Source organism: Columba livia, chromosome 3, assembly GCF_036013475.1.
Source record: "Columba livia isolate bColLiv1 breed racing homer chromosome 3, bColLiv1.pat.W.v2, whole genome shotgun sequence".
NCBI classification, from domain to species: domain Eukaryota; kingdom Metazoa; phylum Chordata; class Aves; order Columbiformes; family Columbidae; genus Columba; species Columba livia.
Window position 1 is genome coordinate 39008725 of NC_088604.1, and position 19346 is coordinate 39028070.

General features: G+C 44.0%; 1 protein-coding gene across 31 annotated transcripts in view; it reads left to right on the plus strand.

Annotated features, from left to right (window-relative positions):
- The window catches only part of ANKRD6 (ankyrin repeat domain 6), a 108373-nt gene that overhangs the window by 59607 nt on the left and 29420 nt on the right, over positions 1–19346 (plus strand). For 10 of the 31 annotated variants that reach the window (XM_065059587.1, XM_065059590.1, XM_065059601.1 and 7 more), the window contains one exon: positions 12312–12568. The exons of 9 other annotated variants lie outside the window; for them this stretch is intronic. In XM_065059587.1, coding sequence (XP_064915659.1) covers positions 12449–12568 — 120 coding nt within the window. In that variant the 5' untranslated portion in view covers positions 12312–12448. Of the gene's footprint in view, positions 1–7851; positions 8225–8359; positions 9194–12311; positions 12569–19346 lie in introns of those variants that run through there. 12 more of the 31 variants (XM_065059588.1, XM_065059598.1, XM_065059593.1 and 9 more) reach the window with 5 other exon arrangements.

The following is a 19346-nucleotide window of genomic DNA, read 5'->3' on the forward strand; positions in this document are numbered from 1 at the left end:
CCAACCATTAGAAGCAGTAACATCAGCCTTCTCCAGTTCAGCCCTTCAGGTGTAGCAGCTGCATGAGAAATCAAGACATCTGCAGAAAGCTTCTAAACTGATTTATGATCCTCTTTGAGGAAAATATATTTAGCCCATAGTGATTTATTTTTCACGACTCGCAAATAGATTTATGAAGCAAGTAGTACTTGCATATTCTTTGCCATTTGTTCTGTGTATATTGTCCTTAATGGGTGTTGTACATGAAGGGATCAAACCCTGAAGATATTCATTGTTCATTTTACTGCCTGCTAATGTGAACTTTTAAGTCAGGGGCATTGTATGTTGTGATAGGGAGGATGACATCTACACGAAGAGAAAATTCTCTCTCCTGCCACAACACAAATGTATTTGTTGATGGTCTGAAAATAGCAACGTATGTTGGTCTCCTTCCTCGGCAGGTGAAGATTTTCCGATGGCAAGCTAGCGAGCTTGCTTCACATGTTAATTTGGGAGAGATGGTACCTGACACTGAGCAGTACCTGCCTGAGGCCCAGACTGGGAGCTCTGCATTTTGGGGGGGTCACTGCAATATGGGGAGCAGCCCTTTTCATCCCACTCTGGTGCCTGGGGAGCTGCAAAGGTAGATAGAAGCCATGATTCAGGAGGGTGCAGATTAAAAGGAGTCTATACATTTTTAACTCATGGAAGACGTACCTTTAACTTATAAGCAAACATCTCTTGAGGTTGTTTTAACAGGAAAAAAAAGTTAAAACTGTACTACAAGTTAATTTTGGGAGAATGGAGTAGTGTGAAAGCTCCATAGGCATCGCTCCTTTCCAGCACTTTGCTCTCACCGTCCCCAGCCTCTGTGATGGAGACCTCTGATCCAAGGCCTATGCATGAGTCATCAGGGAAGAAATACTAACTGTCCGTGTCTAAGAAGGGTCTTCTTCCTTATAAAGCCACACTCATTAATATTCTCCCACCAGTGCTACTTCTGGTCTTGCTAGAGATTTTCCTAATCCCTGTGCAGCTGTCTGCTATCACCCTTGCAAGCCGACATGGATATAAGATCAGCCATGCTAGCAGCATTAGAAGATTTTAGGGTTAATAGCACCATACAGTAAAGCAGAAAAAAAAAATCTGTTGTGATGCATTTAACCCTTTCCAAAATGCATTATTTATTTTTTTTTCAAAGTTATTTTTCTCAGCCACCCTTGGTTTTCACAAGGATTTGACTTATCTAAATATTTTTGATTGATCAAGCAGTTATGGGGTGCTACTAATGAAAGTAATTACTTTAGTCCTGAAAGGACTGCAGCAAGTTGTGAAATAGGACGTAACACTCTTTTTACACAGTAAAAAAGGGTTTCCAAGTAGATACGCTTTCTGTTGCTGCTGGAAGTATTTGTGAGTTCTGACTTTGCAAGTTATTACTGCTTCTGTCCCTCCTGCTTGTGTGACTACACAGAAATAGACATTAAAATAGGCCCGTTGGGCTTCTCACACTCAAATGTGTTTTCCTTGGTGCCCTCTGTTTATGAAAAATAGAAACAGCATTTAACTGTTGGTTCACAAATGGGGTGGTGGACAGAAAGGACCCATAAGCTCTGCGGGAGGGCGGAGTGGGAAGGAGGTGCAGGAACTTCAGATGGAGAGGAAATCCACGGAGATTTAGATCCACTGGATCCAAAATCAAGAGGATTAAACTGCAGAGGTGAGTGCCAAGCACTACAGTTGTTTGGCTGTAATAATGGATCTTTGCTTCCTACAAGGTAGGGTATGACTGATTAGGCTGCAGAAATAAGTCTGAGAGTCTGGAGTGGGCTGGGAAGTTAATTTGATCTGTCTGGTGCAGTTGCAAGGAAAGGCGAGCCTGGCTCTGGGGCTCTGGGATGCAGAAATGGAGCTGTGGAGGACACCAAAGGGAATTACTAACTGGGCAGTTTTCACCATCTGAAGGGTTACCTGGCCTGTGGGAGTAAGGAGATTGTGACTGTGGGTTTGCAGGATTCTGTTATATCCAAGGATGTGGAGTCTTCATCCTCCAAACTTCTCTGCTTTCTTAAGGTTATAAAAAATAACACAAAATTCACCACTAGCAAGTATACCTGTGATCAATACAGGTAATATACATATATCTCAAGCTACTACAAATTACTAGCAACAATCGATAATAGCAGGAACAAGTATATTTATATATATCATATCACAGGTTACTACAAACTTATCCTTAGTAAGCTTAGTGACAGTACAACAGCAGATATGGTATATTACTTATATGCATATATATATATATATATGTATGTTCATCATATTACTGATACCAAGTGTATCAAACTAGTCCCAGAAGTGCAAGAACAAACCAAACTGACCTCAATGTCAGGGCCCAGGGGGGAACCAATAAAGGAAAGAGGCAGAGTCTTACTTCAAAGATGATCCTTGTCATGGAGCTGGGACTCAGCCAGGTGTTCCTGGTGAGGGTCCAAGAACTTGTCCAAGAGATCTTGCAGAAAGTTCATGCAGGGAGATCAGCCCATTTAGGAAAAGGAAAAGTATGTGCAGCATGGGAAGTTCTCAGAGGTAAAAGCTCTATTTTGGGGTAAGAATTAAGTTCTTTGTACATCACAGAGACATAAGAGGGTGTAGGGTACCACCTCTTCAAGCAGCCAGTAAGTGCTGTTAATTTATATTTTTTGCCTGGGGTAGCCAGTAGCGATGATGATCTCTGTTCTCTCAGACCAATTTTTATTTTCCAGACCGTTTTCCTGTTCTCGCACTTAGAACAGCCAACGGCAGTTGCAGATTCTTACTTTCTCAGGATGTTTTGCACTTTTCCCAGGCTATATTTCACCTTTTCAGATGATATGTGGCTATTACAGTTCCTTGGTTTTGTGCTTATCAATGGTATTTCAGGATGCCTTGGGTTTCTAGGTACCCAGCTGCACTTCAAAGATACCGGCTGTACTTCTCAAGGATGCTGCTGGTTCCCAGGCTGGCATTTCCCAGGCTCAGAAGCATTTTCTCCATCAGTATTTCAGCAGACATCATCTTCTGTTCAGTATTTCTACCCCTGTAACCAGGTTGCCTTTAGGCCTGCTCACATCAAGAGTCCTCTGCAAATACTCTGTGTGGTTTTGAGGAGCAAGCCTCAAAAGAAATACAGCAGAGGAAAAAGTGATCTAAGAGGGAAGGGGCAAAAACCTTCAGTGTGTTTTATCTAGAACAGAGAACAATGAAGGAAATGAAAGAAGGGAGAGGGACAGGGATCCCCATCCATGGGCAGTGATCTTCCAGGCTTCATTGTATTCATTAGTATACTAGAAAAATATTAGGGATCATTTTGATAAAATAGATTATTTTGTGGGGCAAAGAAGCAAGTGCAGTAACTGTCTAAGGTACAACACTGACAGCATTGAAATCTCTGTTTATTGCCTTCACTTCTGTACCACTATATACCTCCACATGTGAAAAATGACATGGAAGTCTAGTCTGTTTACTGAGACTGCTGAAAAATGTATCCTTCACATTGCATTTTTTTTTGTCATTTACAAACATCTTTGCACTAGAATTGGAGTAGAGACCTTCTGTGGGTGTCGTGTAGGATCCTGCACAGCCATGGAACAGCAGCTTTGGTAGCTGACCCAGCCTGGTGCAGAATTGAGCCTGTGGTCTGGAGAGAAAAGCTTCATCCCCTTCATGTGCCGCCGTGTAACCCGAAACACTGAGCACCATGAGAAGTGTGTAGTGTGGTGGCTTCATGCACAACATCAATGTCTTTGCTACCTCTGACCCAAAATAGGATAGGATAAAGTCCCTAAACTCACACTTTTTCAGCAGGCTTTGTGGTCACTAGAGGCTGGGCTCTCTCCTTACTAGGGTCTCTTCAGAGATACTTTTAAATTGCTTCCCAGTTCCTGGAGACCATTTTCAGGGCTCTTCCAAAGTCTGCTGAGGCCAGAAGGAGCCCTCTGGTAGGCTCAGCAGGTTTGGGACCTTCCCTAAAGTGGTTCCCTGTGTGGATCAGGTGCAGCTAGTTTTAGCCCATCGATAATGATTTTTCTTGGGTGTTACAGCCAGTGTCTCAACAGTAGCATGGGGGAATCAGCACGTGGGCTTAGGAAGTGAGAATTACCCTCCCAGCTGTGCTGACTCACAGGGTGATATGTGCCCCATGCAACCTCCACTTTCGCTTCCCTGCTGTGCTCAGTTTCTCTCACTTGCCCATTTTCCAGGGTGCGCCAGATCCCTGGATATTTGCGCTACTTCTTGCTACTGCAGTACCCTGTGATGGGATGCGACTTCTCTTCATGGTAACAACTGCACCATGACCAGGGCACTCACGTCTCCATGGGGTACAGCAGACATACTCAGAATTTACACCCACGATTGTCTGAATATGTGTGTTTTCCCTGCAGCCACTCCATCCCTAGGATTTCATCTACTGACTTTCAGCTTGAGCCTCGTTAAGCTTTTAATTGACACACCACCTGCCAGACTCCTGCGCTCGTGCCAGATGTCTAGTGATATTGAGGAATATTACGCTAACATCTCGGGTACTCACGGTGTGTCTATGATTTGGTGCCAAACTGGGAAGCACTGGTCCAGCTCCCTCACCATGTCTCCCAGCGCTCTCCCAAATCGTGAGCTGTGATGGTACAGGAGGGACTGTGTCATTGCTGCTGGCAGCTCCACAGTCATGTTTTTCTTGAAGAGGAAGAAAAATCTCCAATGCTCTTTTCTCAGCTGGAAATTTTTTTGAAGCTGGTAAATGTGTGTTTTCTTCTTCCCTGCTCTGTCAGAGCATTTTCTGATCACTGCCTGGCTGCACGTCTTTACTTGTGCTTATGAAAGACAGGATCTAGCTCAAACAGAAGTTTGTGGCTTGGTTCTGGCTTACATTAGATTATTGAAAAAAAAAAAAAAACCATGAACATAGGAATTAATTTTTTCTTGAAGTTTTCCAGTGTGTCTTTTGCACTACTTGTCTGAGTTGCCACTGTGTGCTGGCTGGGAGGTGTGGGGTTGCTTGTGCTGGCGGGGAGGAGGGTTTAGCTCATAGGTGAGGAGGAGGAGACCTCTGCACCACCACACCAACATGGGGGCAGCAGGGTCCCCAAACTGAATGGCAAATGCTGCCTGTCCTATTTGAAAAGCAGTGTCTCTAAAACCACCTTCCTCATATAGAAGTGGAGCAGGGAGGTCAGAAGACCTTTCCTGGTAGCAGAGGATGTGACTTGGGACTAAGAAAGGAGGGAAGAACAGCGGAGGAGGAAAAGGAGATTGTTATGGAAAGGATTTTGGCACCTTCTGCTCCCAGTGAGGTTCTGCGGTCAGCTTGGGTGCGATCTGTATGGCATTTTAATTGATTGGCAGGTGGCTCCTGCACAGAAGATGATGGTGAGGGACAGTTCTCGCATCCAGAAGCCCCACTGTGCCTGAGCGTAACACAAAACCCCGCTCTCCCACGAGCCCAGCCGTGTGCCCGCTTCGTTCCCAAGGTTGGGCTCCAGCACTTCTGTGAAACAGCCAGTGAGCTGGAAGGACCTCCTAACTGGTTTTATGCAAATGCGACCAAGACTTCTCATGCATGTGTGTTTGCACTCAGGCACTGTCCCCTATCAAACAATAGATGTTGTTTTGTCATGTAAATAGAGCTCAACTGACGAGGGCTTGCTGGGTGTTGAGCTCCCTGGTACTGAATGGTTTTGACATGTGTGTGCATGCAGGTGTTGAACGAGAGGATGGGGAGAGCAGTGATGTTGTGAAACTTCAGTGAGATAAGCCAAATTAAAAATAAATTAAAAAATCATGTTATATAGAATGTGCTAAGTGTATAACCTGCATAGTGGATAAAGGGGATCAGGGCTACACGACAGAGATAAATAGGAGTGGAAGAAAAACAGTTGTCTTGGCACAAGCAGATTAGTGATGTCCAGCCAGTGACTTGAAACTCCCTGTTTGATGTTCATTGTTGGTCTCCATGTGTTTCTCCAGAAGTGGCTTGGCAGGAGCCACTTCGGAGGTGAGTTTTGGTGGTAACAAGGCATGGCCCATGAGCTGAGGGTTTACACCCAGTGAAGCCAAAGGGGGAGGTTGGGGGACAGCCCTGCTCGGTGAAGCATCTGGGGAAGCTGCGGTCGGTGTCTCCCCACGTTCGCAGCCAGCGGGGTTGGCTGCTGGTCTGGCCACCAGCTGCAGGGGAGCAGTGACTTCAGTCAGTCCTGTCTGGCTGTCGTGGGAATGGTGACGAGCAGCTGTCATGCAGATGCTCCCTGGGAGGCTGCTAAATAGTCATTGTTGAAGTAATTGATAGCAACAAGTGGGGGGGAAAAAACCAAACCCAGAAAATGTTCTTGGATGTTCCAGACTGTGCTGATACTTAGGGTGATGAATTTTGCAACTGTCCGTATGAAAACTGAATAATAATGATAAAATATGCAAGGAAAACAACAGCAAAAAGAAGCAGAGACCAATATATAAGCTGCCAGACTTTTATGTAGGTGTGCAGTTCAAAATGTTAATCGTTACAAAATCTAACTCCAAAAATAGTATTGATGTAATTGTGAGGAAAAGGATGAATCAAAAGCAAATTGGTCTTGACTTGGTAAGGCTTTGCTGTTTTCCAGATACAGCTGCTGTTGGTGTGGTTTTCAAATGACACCTTTGACTGTATTTTGAGGCAGGAAGGGGTGAGAGGCAGAGTCCTCCCTTTAGCAAAATACATACATTTTTCCTGAGTAGTTTATACTACATAAATGAGGGAACTGGAGAAAAATCACTTAAAGGAAAGCAGTGCCACAGGTGTTGAAAAAAGCCTCTTAAAGTCACTTGAGAGAAATGGCGGGGATATCTGCATCCTGCAGTAAATGGGAAAATGAGTTTGATTCCAGGAAATTCACTCTTTCTAATGCAGTAATCCCCTCTGTGGAAAAATACCATTGTTCTAAAGTGAGTACAATCTTTGTGTTTATGTTTTATTTTGAATATGACAAACTGCCTCGCAAAGAGGGTGGACAAGAAGAACAGCATTTTATAGATTTTAATGAACTTATGTACTAATAAGCAAAGAAACCCATTTTGCTTTGAGAGCAAAGAAGAGATGGGCAGTATTTAGACACAGGAAGTTTTCTTAGAAAGATTTTTTTGTTACTGTAAAATAATGGCTATTATGCACATTCCCATAACAAAATGGTCCTACTCCGTATCTTACACTGGACTATTCTAAAATAAGTTAAAATAGTATTATTCCATTATTTATGTCACATAAAATGGAGCTACCAGGTGCTGAGGGCTTTTCTTGGACTATTCAGCAGGATTTCTGGTGATAAACTAGAAAAGAGAGTTTGGGTCCCTTGCAGAAAATGGGGGGTCTCTTTTTCTTTTTTGTTTTTTTCTCCTTTCATCTTGTACCTTGGTACACATGGAAACTTTTTGGTTAGCTCTGTAAGAATTCTTTTATTCAGATACTAATTTAACTTGGTGATTGTACTGAGAGTGACCTGTGCCCTGGCACTGCATCTTTTCCATTTAGCACAAGGGACTTTGTCATAAAGTTGATTAGCTCATCTCAAACCTTTTGGAGTTTTCAGCTTTTTTCTCTTCCCTCAGAGAGGAAGCTGGTGTTGTTTTTTTTTTCCAGTCCCTTCTGTGAATTTAGGAGAGGCTGTCGCCTAGCCTTTCAGTCTATATGATGTTTGGTCTGTCCTGGACTTTCCTTTGGCTTTCAAAAGTCATCATTGCTGTTGGTTTTTATTACTGACGTGCAGGCGATACGGCCGCTGAAGCAGCCTGGCAGGAGTTTGGAGGGGAGGGAGCTGGGAGGGGGAAGGTATAGTGAGTGTTTTTCTCCCGCTCTGCCGGTTGCAGGGGAGAGAGGCTGGAGCTGCGAGCTTTACAACCCTGCCACCGAGCAGCCGGCTGCCCACCCGCGCCGGGCTGTGCCGTCCCAGCCAAACATCTCCTGGAGCATCTCTGGGGTGATGTGACTCATCGAGCCGCGGGCACCATCCCTGGGGATGCTGCTGGACCTCCATGCCGGGGAGGAGTGCCCCACTGCTGCTGGTCGGGAATACTAATCCTCAGTCAACTCGTCCTTTTCCACGCTTTGCTGATGGGATGAGCAAGTTGTCCTTGGAAGGGATTGCCCCGTGGCACAGCGTCTGAACCTGTGGGCATCACACCTGGCCGGCTTCCCTGGCGAGGCTGGGGAAATAGGTGTTGCTTTCCCAGCCTGCCCCAGGTGAGTAATCTGATCTTAAACAAAGAAACACAGAGGTGGGTGTTTCTTATTTGAACATACGTTAAAGCAAAATCCTTTTTTTTGTTTTGAAGGCAGAAGGTTTTAGTATCCTCATGCTCTGCGCTTCCCCCGAGCTCCCGGATTTGGGGGGGTGATAATGAGGGATTTAATTCTGGGCAGCAGGTGCTGGCAGCAGGGATGCGATGCAGTGCCTGTAATCGTGTTGTCGGGTTCGTTTTGCACCATCTGGGTGTGAAAGGGGCAGTCGAGCTTTTAATTGTAGTCCTTGGGTATCTGGTACCTTCCTCCTCCCACTGCAGGTGCAGATGTGTTCAAGGAAAGATGCTCTGTGTGTCTGAGGCATGTATAGAGTTAAAGCTGGCGGGGAGTGATGCTGCTGCTCTGGGGAAGGGTCTGCTGGGAGGGGAATGAGGAGGTCGTTCCCTTTCCTGCTCCCACTGGTCACCCATCGCCTTTTCCTACCAGCTCAGGAGAAAAGGAAAGTGGGTCTTTCAGTCGTCTGGGCTTCCTATCCTAATTGGACGCGCTTTTCTGAGTTGCAAATAATCCCAACTGAGGAGATGTAAAGCAGTCAGTGTGGGGAATGTGACCTGTTGTGCGAACGCCCGTTTCCGAAACAGCCCGGAGCAGGAGCCAGGCTTGTAAGGTGACCGTCATCCAGGAGAGGGGACCCACGGCTGCTGGAGGCTTGGACAACGTGGGAGACGTCTGTAAAAGACTGACGGCTGAACCAACTCCTTGCTATGCTCTTATACATGATGCGAACAGTGGAAGAGGCAAGGAGGCAAACTACATGATAACAGTCTGTCACTCCAGCGTGGCAGGGCATGGCAAGCTGAGGCTGCTCATGATCTCCAGGGGACATGTACTGCAGTAATGGGAAGGCAGTGAGAGAGAGGGAGAAAAGTCAAACTAGAGAGGACGATTTCCAGCACTTACCTTGTGTAGGTATGTACCTGTTAGCTAGAATTTCCCTCGCAGCCCTAAACTTTGCGCTGTTGCGAGTCATTTGAGGTATTGTTGTATGTTTCTAGTGGTGTGTCTAAAGTGTGATGAACATCTACAGTTTCTGCTAATTTTTTCAGAAATGTCAGCATGTCTGGAAAATATTTCCATTGAGATTTTTGCAGTGAATGTGGAAATCACTCAGTAACCATGACATTACTGCCTTTTTTCTTTTTTTCAATTTAAGGGGTAAGAAAACCCAGCCGCACCTGACCGCAGATGTTTTAAGCTGCACAGAGTTGTCAGTGTATTGTGCATGACTCCATCCAGAGTATAGGTGGCCAGGTCAGCTGTAAGGGTGGGGACAAACAAGTGATGGTGCAGTTCACCTGGAGACCACGGCTGCACAGGCAAGGGCTGGCACAGAAAAAGAGAAACACCTCACTGCCTGAAAAGCTCATGGAGAGAGATCCCTGTTGTAAGGCTTGCCCTGCACCATGTGCTGGTCACGGAGAGAAGGAGTGGGAAGCGCTCCTGGGTTACAGAGATGCTGCTTTGGGATGTGCTGGGAGGGTCAGGGGTGTGTTGGGAGCAGGGAGCCCGGACTCAGGAAGTTCAACTCACTTTGGTAGCACAAGTCACTGGAAAGCAAATACTTAGGGCGGTGAGACTGAAACTTGTGTTGCTTTTCACAGATCAAATTACTAAGTGTAGAGCGTCTCTATTTCTTGGCTTTTTTTACGTGGTTTGTACTATGCTGTGCACATCACTGTGCCAGGGTATGATGTGTACAGTGCTGGTGAAGGACACAAGGGGTTTTTCTTCTGTCTTTCATCTTTTCCATGTTACCAGGGCATCCAAACCTTGTTTGTCACATTGAGGATGTGGGTGAGACTGGTCCAGTGGCACAGGGTACAGCGCCGCTTCTCTGTCCCTTCTTGTGCTGCCTTTGAGGCCCGGGAAGTTTTTGTCTTGTTTCTCTGGATAAATGTACGGCTGTTCCCTTGTTGCTCCAAACATGTTAACACCTGGAAAGCAAGAGGATGGTAAAGAAAAGCTAACATGAGTCTTTTACCTGGAAATAGTATTACCTAATACTTATACATAGAAATCACAAGTCGAATATCTGGAGTTGTTTCCCACTTTTGGTGTAACTTTGCTGTTAACCTTGGAGAAACCAGAAACTTTCCTGTGCTTTAAAGGGCTCTTTTCTAAAATGCATGTAGTATTCTTGAGCACAATATTCGCCTCAAAGGGTATTGTAAGAAGTAATGCTTGCAAAGCATTTTAAGATTCATTAATACAAATTACCACAGGAGTGCAAATTAAATCCTGCCACTATGTGTCTGCTACTGCAAATTAACCAACCTGGTTTTAATATACATGAGCTCGTGATCAAAAACGTTTAATGTAAATCAGTGATCCTGCAGGGCCTGGGGACTTTAGATACCACTCTGGATACACAGAGGGTCATGATGCCCTAGTAACCATTCAATTAAACAGAGCTATGGTGCCTTTTTGTTGCAGAGGTGTGCTGGTGAATACAGCCTTGTAACACCGGAGTGATGTTCATTAGAAGGTCTCACCCCCAGTGTTTAGAAGATGGGAGTTCCTGTGGCACAACAACCCATGCATTTTCTCTGTGTTGCTGGGACTGTCTTTCTGGTATCAGAACAGAATTTAAATCTTTCAGCTGTTCTGGTGCTGAAGCTGTTAGCAAAAATGTCAGTAGAATCATAGACCCGTTTAAGTTGGAAGGGACCTTCAAAGGCCACCTAGTCCAACCCCCCTGCAATGAGCAGGGACATCTGCAACTAGATCAGGTTGCTCAGAGCCCCGTCCAGCCTGGCCTTGAATGTCTCCAGGGATGGGGCATCTACCACCCCTCTGGGCAACCTGGGTCAGTGTCTCACCATCCTCATTGTACTCTGAGTGCTGGGATTATGATGGGGAGGGTTTTGCACTTTCAGCTAAACCAAGATAAACAACTCCATTTAGCCAGGCAGCAAGCTGTTAAGCAGTGATAATTTTTAGTTATTCCTATTTTGAGATGGATTCAAAGGTGAAATAAGGGTGAAATACATTGTGTTCCACTATCAGTCTCCAAGATCATCCAGTCCATGTACCAGTTACCTTCAGACTATGCAAAGCCTGAAATACTGGTAGCTAGGGAGCAATGCAGTGATATTTCAAGAAAGAAAAAGATAAATCATCTGTATACACACTGGCAATCTTGAAGGTATTTTTCCTGTACTGAAACCGTTAAATACCAAAATGTGAAAAGCACAGGTAAAGCTGAAATGCTCCCAAACTGGACATGTTCTGGATCTTACAGCTCAAAGTGATCTGCAATAATTTTTCTGGAATTATGTCAGAAGTCTCTTTTCAGCTCCAGTGGTTCATTGAACAGGTCAGTGGAACATGAAGAACAAGCTCACGGGTTTGCATGCAGAGTGCTAAATCTGAATTGTTGCAGGGGTCAGCGTGGTGTGATGGCAGCGCTGCGGGGGGAACATCTTTTCTCACTGACAGCAGATCTCAGTGTTCCCCAGTTGCAGGCTGTGGTCCCTCCCAAAGGTGTCCTTGGAATGGTTTGGTGGAGGCTGTGAAGCGTTTTATGCCCATGAAGGAACAGTCAGCTGCCTTTAATTGCTGACTGCACTCAGTACTTCCAGGGCAGAGGTTTGCGTATTTATATCAGTGACCAGTAACTATAACCTAATCTTGTTTTCTTGACAAACACAGGCTGAGCTGCTATTAGCAGCAGAGGTAGTTAACCTGTCCTTGGCCAATTAAAGTCTGGGAGACTGGGGGGGGAAGGAGAGAATGTCAGGGGGGCACACAAATACAGGATAGGCTAAAAGAGAGTTAAGCTTTCAGAAAGTTTAAGGATTTTGATCCCAAACTAGGGGAATGAGGGCATCCCAAAAACGTGCTACTATCTCCATCCTTCTGCATTGCAACAGAAGTGCAATGTCTTCGGGAGGCTCTGAGGGTTTTTTGTGACCCTCTCCCAAAGCCATGAGAAGATGAACACCAGGGGAGGAGCTGCTGCAGTGCTTCTGTCTCTGAAACCTTGCTGTTGTTGTCTGATCTTGCAGTGTTGTTTTCTGATCCACAGGTCCAGAGGATGGCATAGCAATAACGTCACGGTCCAGGGAGCCAGGGTCCTTCTCGCCTTCCTACATGCTGCTTGAACCGATCCCAAGCCTTTGTTTTTTGGACTGGAGAAACCTGAAAACCTTTCCCTGCTAATTCATGAGCCAGCAGGATGTGGTCGCCGTGCTTTCAGAACGCCTGCTTGTAGCCGCCTACAAAGGCCAAGTGGAGAATGTGGTGCAGCTTATCAACAGGGGTGCCAAGGTAGCGGTTACCAAGGTAACAGGAGAAAAACGCTTTGCGAAATCCCTGGTAACTAACATAACTACTAGACCATTGTCTGTGAAAATGCCCTTGTAGCTTTACCAGCCTGAATGTGACTAAAGTTAGTGTTTAGATTTCCTTAAGGTTTATACTTATTAGCTCATGTGGATATACAAAATAATGCATGTCTTGTAGTTACACGCTTCCCTATGGATGCAGCTGCGGTGAACGCCGAGTCTTTAGAAATGCAGTGTGTTGGTGGAGGGGCAGCGACATTTTTCAAAGCGTGCATTGACTTTTGAACACTGTGTGAGCTGATGAATGGAGCAATTCATCACTGTTGAGGGAAGGCGGCTCAGAGCGCCCATCCTTCTCAATGAGGGGATGGGGCAAAGCCACCTGTTGCAGTAAAAGTACACAGAAAACGTTTCTTACCCTTGAAATCTCTTAGTACAGCAGCCTCGCTTATAGCTGATATCTTCATTGATTCATGCTCTGTAGTCCCTAGGCAGTTCCAAACTTGGGGATTTTAAACTGTGTTCCCTGTGCCTTCCAGATTAGGTCAGCAGAGAAAAAATTCTGCTTAGATATTAAGAGTTCAAACTGATATTCACCTATTCCTAATCAACATGTTATAAATAATACTAGCATATAGAAAGTGAGATGGAAGTAGCTGTTGCAGTGAAGGTTTGATCAGCAAAAACCCTTAAAATGAATCAGTTTAGATCTTTAGAGCTGTAACATAAAATTTGGGACATCCTGTTTTGATGAACTGTCGTTCTCCATTTTATCTAGTTTTATTTGTATTTCCATATTGATTTTGAACATTATATATGTATGAGAGCTAATATTTACAGATAGAAAGTGAATGTGAATACATTTGATAAGTAATCTGTCATTTCCTCTTTTTATCTGTCAGTGACAGTTGTTTTCAATCCTTTGCAGTGTTTGAGTTGTAGATAGTATTTATTTTGAAAGCTGGGGTGATCCAAGGACAGCTGGTATTTCTAAGTTTTGTTTGCCAAAACCAAGTGCCCTCTTGTTGTTGGTAGATGCAAAGCACAGATGTAATAAACATGATGGCCCCATAAAAATGCCTCTTTGGCTCTGTTGACCAAGCAGCTCAGTAGCTGATGAACAGCTATTAAAGGTAGTCAGTAATAGATCAGGAAATACTGACTTGCAGATGTCTGAGTGGTAGCTCGGGGCTTTGTGGGTTATTTTGGAGGTTTTTTGGTTGTTGTTTGTTTTGTTTTGTTTGTTTGTTTTCTTTTAAGATCATGAGCTTTGAGATTGCTGAGGGGCATACCTGAAAATACACAAACGACCAAAGGATGCCATACTTTGTATAAATTTGTGCATTAACATAATGCACTGTTTAAACATAAAATGTTGTGTCCTTTGTAGTGGTTGCCAGAACAATCGATTTAAATGTTTCATGGGATTTGTTGCCATAATCCACAATTCAAATGCGAAAGAGACACTTTCTTATTGTTAAGGTTGCTTATTATGCAATTATAAATCCATTCTCTTAATGACAATTAGAAGCAAGTTGTGTAAATCTGGCTTTCAAACACAAAGCCCAGTCAATTTGATAAAATGCAGATTTGCCAGAGTTGACAAGTTTTTCTTTCCTATACGATATAGGTGGCTTCCTGCTGCTTGCGCTTGCTTTATCGTTTCCACCCTTGCATGGAAAATCAAAGCAAAGCTCATTTGGCGGCAAAACTGCGCCCAGGTGCAGAGTGTTGGTGTTTCTGCAGGAAAGCCGAGCTCGCTGCTGAGCTGTGAGGCCGTCCCTGTAGCTGACCTGGTGCCATGGGATCGTAGCTATTCTTTCCTAGGGGTTGTGGGGTCATCCCTATGGAGCTGATCTTGCCGGTCTGACTTCAACTCTTCTTCAAGAGTGTTGGGGAGTGCACAGGAGAGGCTCTCAGGGGAGTGGCTGAGGCTGTGTGCTTGGAGTATTTTGGAGGTGCACAAGCACTTATTCCTCCTGTCCTGTGAGCCAGATAGAGGTGAGCTCAATATGAAACAAGAGGCGTGAGGCCAAGCTGCTGCCCTCATCAAAGCCCATCAGTTCAGGCTCGGTAATGTCCTACCCTAGGTCTGCACAGCATCCAGTTTGCATCTGCTGTCACCCAGCCAGCTGGCTGCACAGGGAGAGCATCTGCATATTTGCCTATGGAAGGCTGTATAAACATACCCTGGAAGAGCTCAGGTTGCTAATCTGGTGACACACAGAGGCTGGAAGGAGAAAGAAACATTGAAAGTCAAGGACAAGGTTGTTATGGGAGCAACCATGTGTAAATTAGACTCAGGTATATTTAAACTGGAAATTTCACGGGATTTGTTAGCCATCAGAGAGCCGGGTTCCTGTGCAGTCTTTCAATAAACAGAACAGACAGAAAATTAGAACTACTTTTAGGGTAGGGGTTGTTAATTTTAGGATGGAAATTAGATGGCATGCATGTTGTAGTGGAGAACTATTGATCAAGCTTTCAGATAAACTGAAACCCAGGGCTCTTTCCCCTCCCCAAGATAAAACTCATTGCAAAATGAAACGTAAAAATAAATGTATTCACGTGAATACCTCAGTTCTCTTGTACCTGTGTGTCTTCTGCTTTTATTCATAGTTTTAAATTTGTTCTGTTAAATTAATTTTAAATTAATCCCTTTGGAGGGATTTGCTCCAGAGGGGGAAAAAAAATGGTGGGGTGTTGTACTTTTCAGCCAAAATTCCTGCCAAATTCTATCAGAGTTTTCTGGGAAGAGGACATGCAGAGACAAAGATCTTTGGAGAGGGAGAAAAAGTTCCCACATCTCTTTAGGCGTTAAATGTATTTCTGATATGCATCTGTAAGCACAGACTCATTCTTGTGAAAAACACCGTGCAGAGCCACAGCTTGAAGTGACCAGGAGCTAGAGCTAAATGCCAGAGAGTTCTTTATTCAAATGGAATTAATTGAGCATGGCTTAAGAAAAATTAAGCATATTTTCTGTGAAAAACCAAGTACTATTAAATGCTGCGTAGATGGCGAGTTTGTCCAGTTCTATTTTTATCATATATATGGACAGTCATATGATGTGGTTAATTGCTGCTTCAGTAAACAACAATTCAGCTGCAAAATAGTATTTCATTTTTGTCACCCCTAAGTAGATGATTTCAGAAGAAGAATATGAAAGAAACAAAATTCAGTGGAGCATCCATGTGTCCAGGTGTTCACTTCAGCATCCTCGGGGTGCACTTATTTTGTTTTGACAGCATTACTAGGAATTCATCTGTGCAGGTGAAGTCAATATGGAAGTGCACACTCCAGCATCTTCCCTGTCTCCAACTGGGGCTATTCCCAGGTTTGGAGGCTTTTTAAAACACATAAAGAAGAGCTGATGGCCACAGCACTGTTGACGCATTGATGCCAAGGAGCCCAGAGTGGGAGAGGGCTGGTGGCCCCACGTTGCACATACATCAAGTGCCCGTCCTGGTGCTGGGATTGCGGCCACCAGCCACGCAGAGTGGTGGCCAAGAGATGGCCTGGTGCTCAGCAGAGGCTTCATGGCTCTGCTCTTCTCAAAGGGCATCTTCTTGACCAGGGTGCTCTGTTGCTTCTCTGCCTCTTACGACAAAGAGATAATTTCAATTTTTGTGCCTTTTTGTCTGATGTTCTTGACAGGTGTGAAATATGTAGCTGTTTTATTTACGAAAAGGGCAAAAAGTACCCCAAACACCTGATCATGCAAATTGGTTGATCCAACAAGCAGGTGCCTTTATAAAGTATTTTGGTGAATATGCTGCAAAAGCTGGAAAATTAAGAACTAGGTCTGGTATAATTAAGTCTTTTCTTCTGTGTGAGAAAGCTGGTCCCATCTTTCAGTCCTTTTGTAGCAAAGCTTTCTTTCAGTAAAGTTATTGCATCTTCAGTATTAAAGGCCTGGGACTTCTGCTGAGCTGCTCTGCCTTGCTGTCCTCCTAGGATGTTGCTTTCCTTTTCCTGGGTACTTTCTATTTGGATTTGCTGAATTCAATTAGATTAGGGAAAGGGCTGAGAACCACTAGGAGAGTCCCAGGAGAAAGGGCAGTAGTGACATCTCAGATCAGGTCGGCTCTTCTCTTGATCCTGTCCTCAGAATGGTGCCTGGAGGATGGAGAGAAGCAGGATTTCACCTCCTAGGCATCAGCTTCTGGTTTATCCCAAGGATGCCTGGTGGAAACAAGGCACTTCTGGGGGCATAGCAGTCCTTAACATGGACTTGTTCCATCCCCCAAGGTGAAATTTCCGGGTCTGAACCTCTGCACTACAGTTCCCCAAAACAATGTGCTACTGGGTGTTGGGTTTTGCTGGGGTGTTGCAGCAAGGGGTGCAGCATTCAATAGCAAGAATTAAAGTGTCCAGAAAAAGCTCTATATTAGCAAGCATGCACAGAGGGGTGCGCCACTTCTCTGCTAGACGTGGAAAAGATTGCCAGAGGGAGTAATAAAGGCAGTACATGTAGTTTTAATGTAATTTGTGTAGTGCTGTGGGTTTTGTGAATATTTTTTCAAAGGGAAGCAGAATAAAGCATTAAGATCATAGCTATAAAATTGAATTCTTCATAGAAGAGATGATAATTCGGAAAAAAAACCCATATAACTGCAAAAGGTAGTGCTTCTGTTTTGATTCAGTAATTCTGTTTGTTTGATTTGATTTTTTTAACTAGTCCTGTTAGGATTCTGCCATATGGCAACACTTCCATAATGCTGGCGTACTTGTAATCTTGTCATCAGGATTTCAACTTCAGAGCATACTGAATTGTTTAAAATGATGTTTTTTTCTTCCTTTTTAAGTTCAGACAGAAACAAAAAAAGAGATACGTTTGACTGCTTTCACATTTTTGTGCTCTTTCAGTTTGTAGAACTACTGGTATCTGTTTTAAGCAATAAATAAAAATAATTGAAGGGGGACTAGCAAACATTTGTGAGTGCCTATTGAGGTCAGTGAGAAACTTTCTGCTGAGTTGAGCAAGCAGGTTATTCATGGAGAACAGTCTAACAAATCATCAGTGTGAACAATGTGACAAGACTTGGTTTTTACTTTCAAGCTTTGTAATAAAACTTGGATAGGCATATTTTCGTGCAGAGTGGATGAATAAATAGCAGTCCTTCTGCAGCACAAGAGCTGGGTGAGATGGAGAACTGAATGTACTTGCAAAAAAGTACCTACAAATATATAAACACAAGGAAAACTGATGGTGCTAAGCCCCCCAGTATGGATTTGGTTGCAGAGTGCATACACTGGCAGCTGCTCTAAGAAAATTCTGCTTTTGAACCGTGTGTATCAACAGCTGCCAGTCGACGTCTGGAAGTTAGAATACAGATTAAACACAAACAAAAACCCTACCCTTGCATTTCCCTGCTGAAATCCATGTGGCTGTTTACTGTGCGTAGCTGCACTCCATGGAAGCTGCAGCCTCAGTGCAATAGGTCCCATTTGTTTTGTCAATAAACCAGTGATAGGGGAGGATTTGTATGATTTGTTGCCTGCTGAAGCAATTATTTACATTTGAATAAGAGTCCAAATTGCATATTTTTTATATGAATGACTGCTTTATTGGTTCATTAATCTCAAGTTGAAGCAATCTTTCATTTGTATTTCTGTAATAACCCCCAAACCATTACAGTTCATCTTTGGAAATGCTAGCAAGCTTTTAAGTCAGTCATCTGCATGTTAAGCAGTCCCTGGTTTTAGTGTTCTCTCATTAGACTGAGCATCTAAGAGACACTCTTGTTCATATATGTTTCCTTTCCCACTGAGACCCATGTGTGTGTTCAGATAAGCCGCCTCTTTGGTGCTGCAGTAGTGAGTGCAAAATGTCTTTATGGAGGAGACATGCAGAGGGAAATTTGTCTATCTGCCTTCATCTCTCTTCCCCCTGGATATTGTATTTTGGGTAGGATGCATTGTTGTGAGAGAAAAATTTTATTTAAAGAAGTTTCTCTCCAGAGATTGCCACATTCTAAGTTTGTCATCACAGCATGAGAGGCACCCAGATCCCCTTGTATAGTTTGTTCTGAATTGATGTGTGCATACATATGTATATGTTTGCATGGAGAGGTGGGTGGGAATGTTTTTTTCCATTGTTTTCCAGTTTTCCAGTGTTTGCATTGCCTGTACTGGAACACTGTCCGGCTGCTCCACCCACCTCTGCTCTCATTTTGATGTTACTTGGAAGAAAAATAAAATCTGGCATTGCCAGTTCTTGCAGGGTTATGATTAATCTTGAGAGGATCAGTGCTCTTCCAAAAGCCTGAGCCTCTAATCAGTGTAATGTGCTGGACTTGATCCTCCTTCCCACTCTCCCATCCTAGGCAGGGTCATAGTTTTCCTTCATAGTGTCACTTCATAGTGAAAAAGCTCAAGAACTGCATATATACAGTAGCTGTGGTCTCTGAAGGTCTCTCTCTGGAAGTCTCCAGTAAGTGGGATGCCTGTGAACTCTGTTTTTTTGGATAGAGAATCTTGAAACACACAAATCCTCTGAAATAAAAAGCCGAACTATAATCCTTTAGCCTTCTGTTTCAACAACTTTTTTTTTTTTTTTTTTTTAAACAAGAGCTTGAGTTTAGGGGACCTGGCTGAATTTTCTGAATGCTCGGGGGTGATGACAGGGGAAATGCACAGTTTTGTGAATCTCTGTTCACTAAGTGACAGGAGCAGACAGGCGATGTTGCTTTGTGTTGGCTTCTGTTCTTGGTGGCACTGAGGACATGATGGTGCTTGCTGTCACTTACTGGGGGGGCTGGAACTGGGTGGCC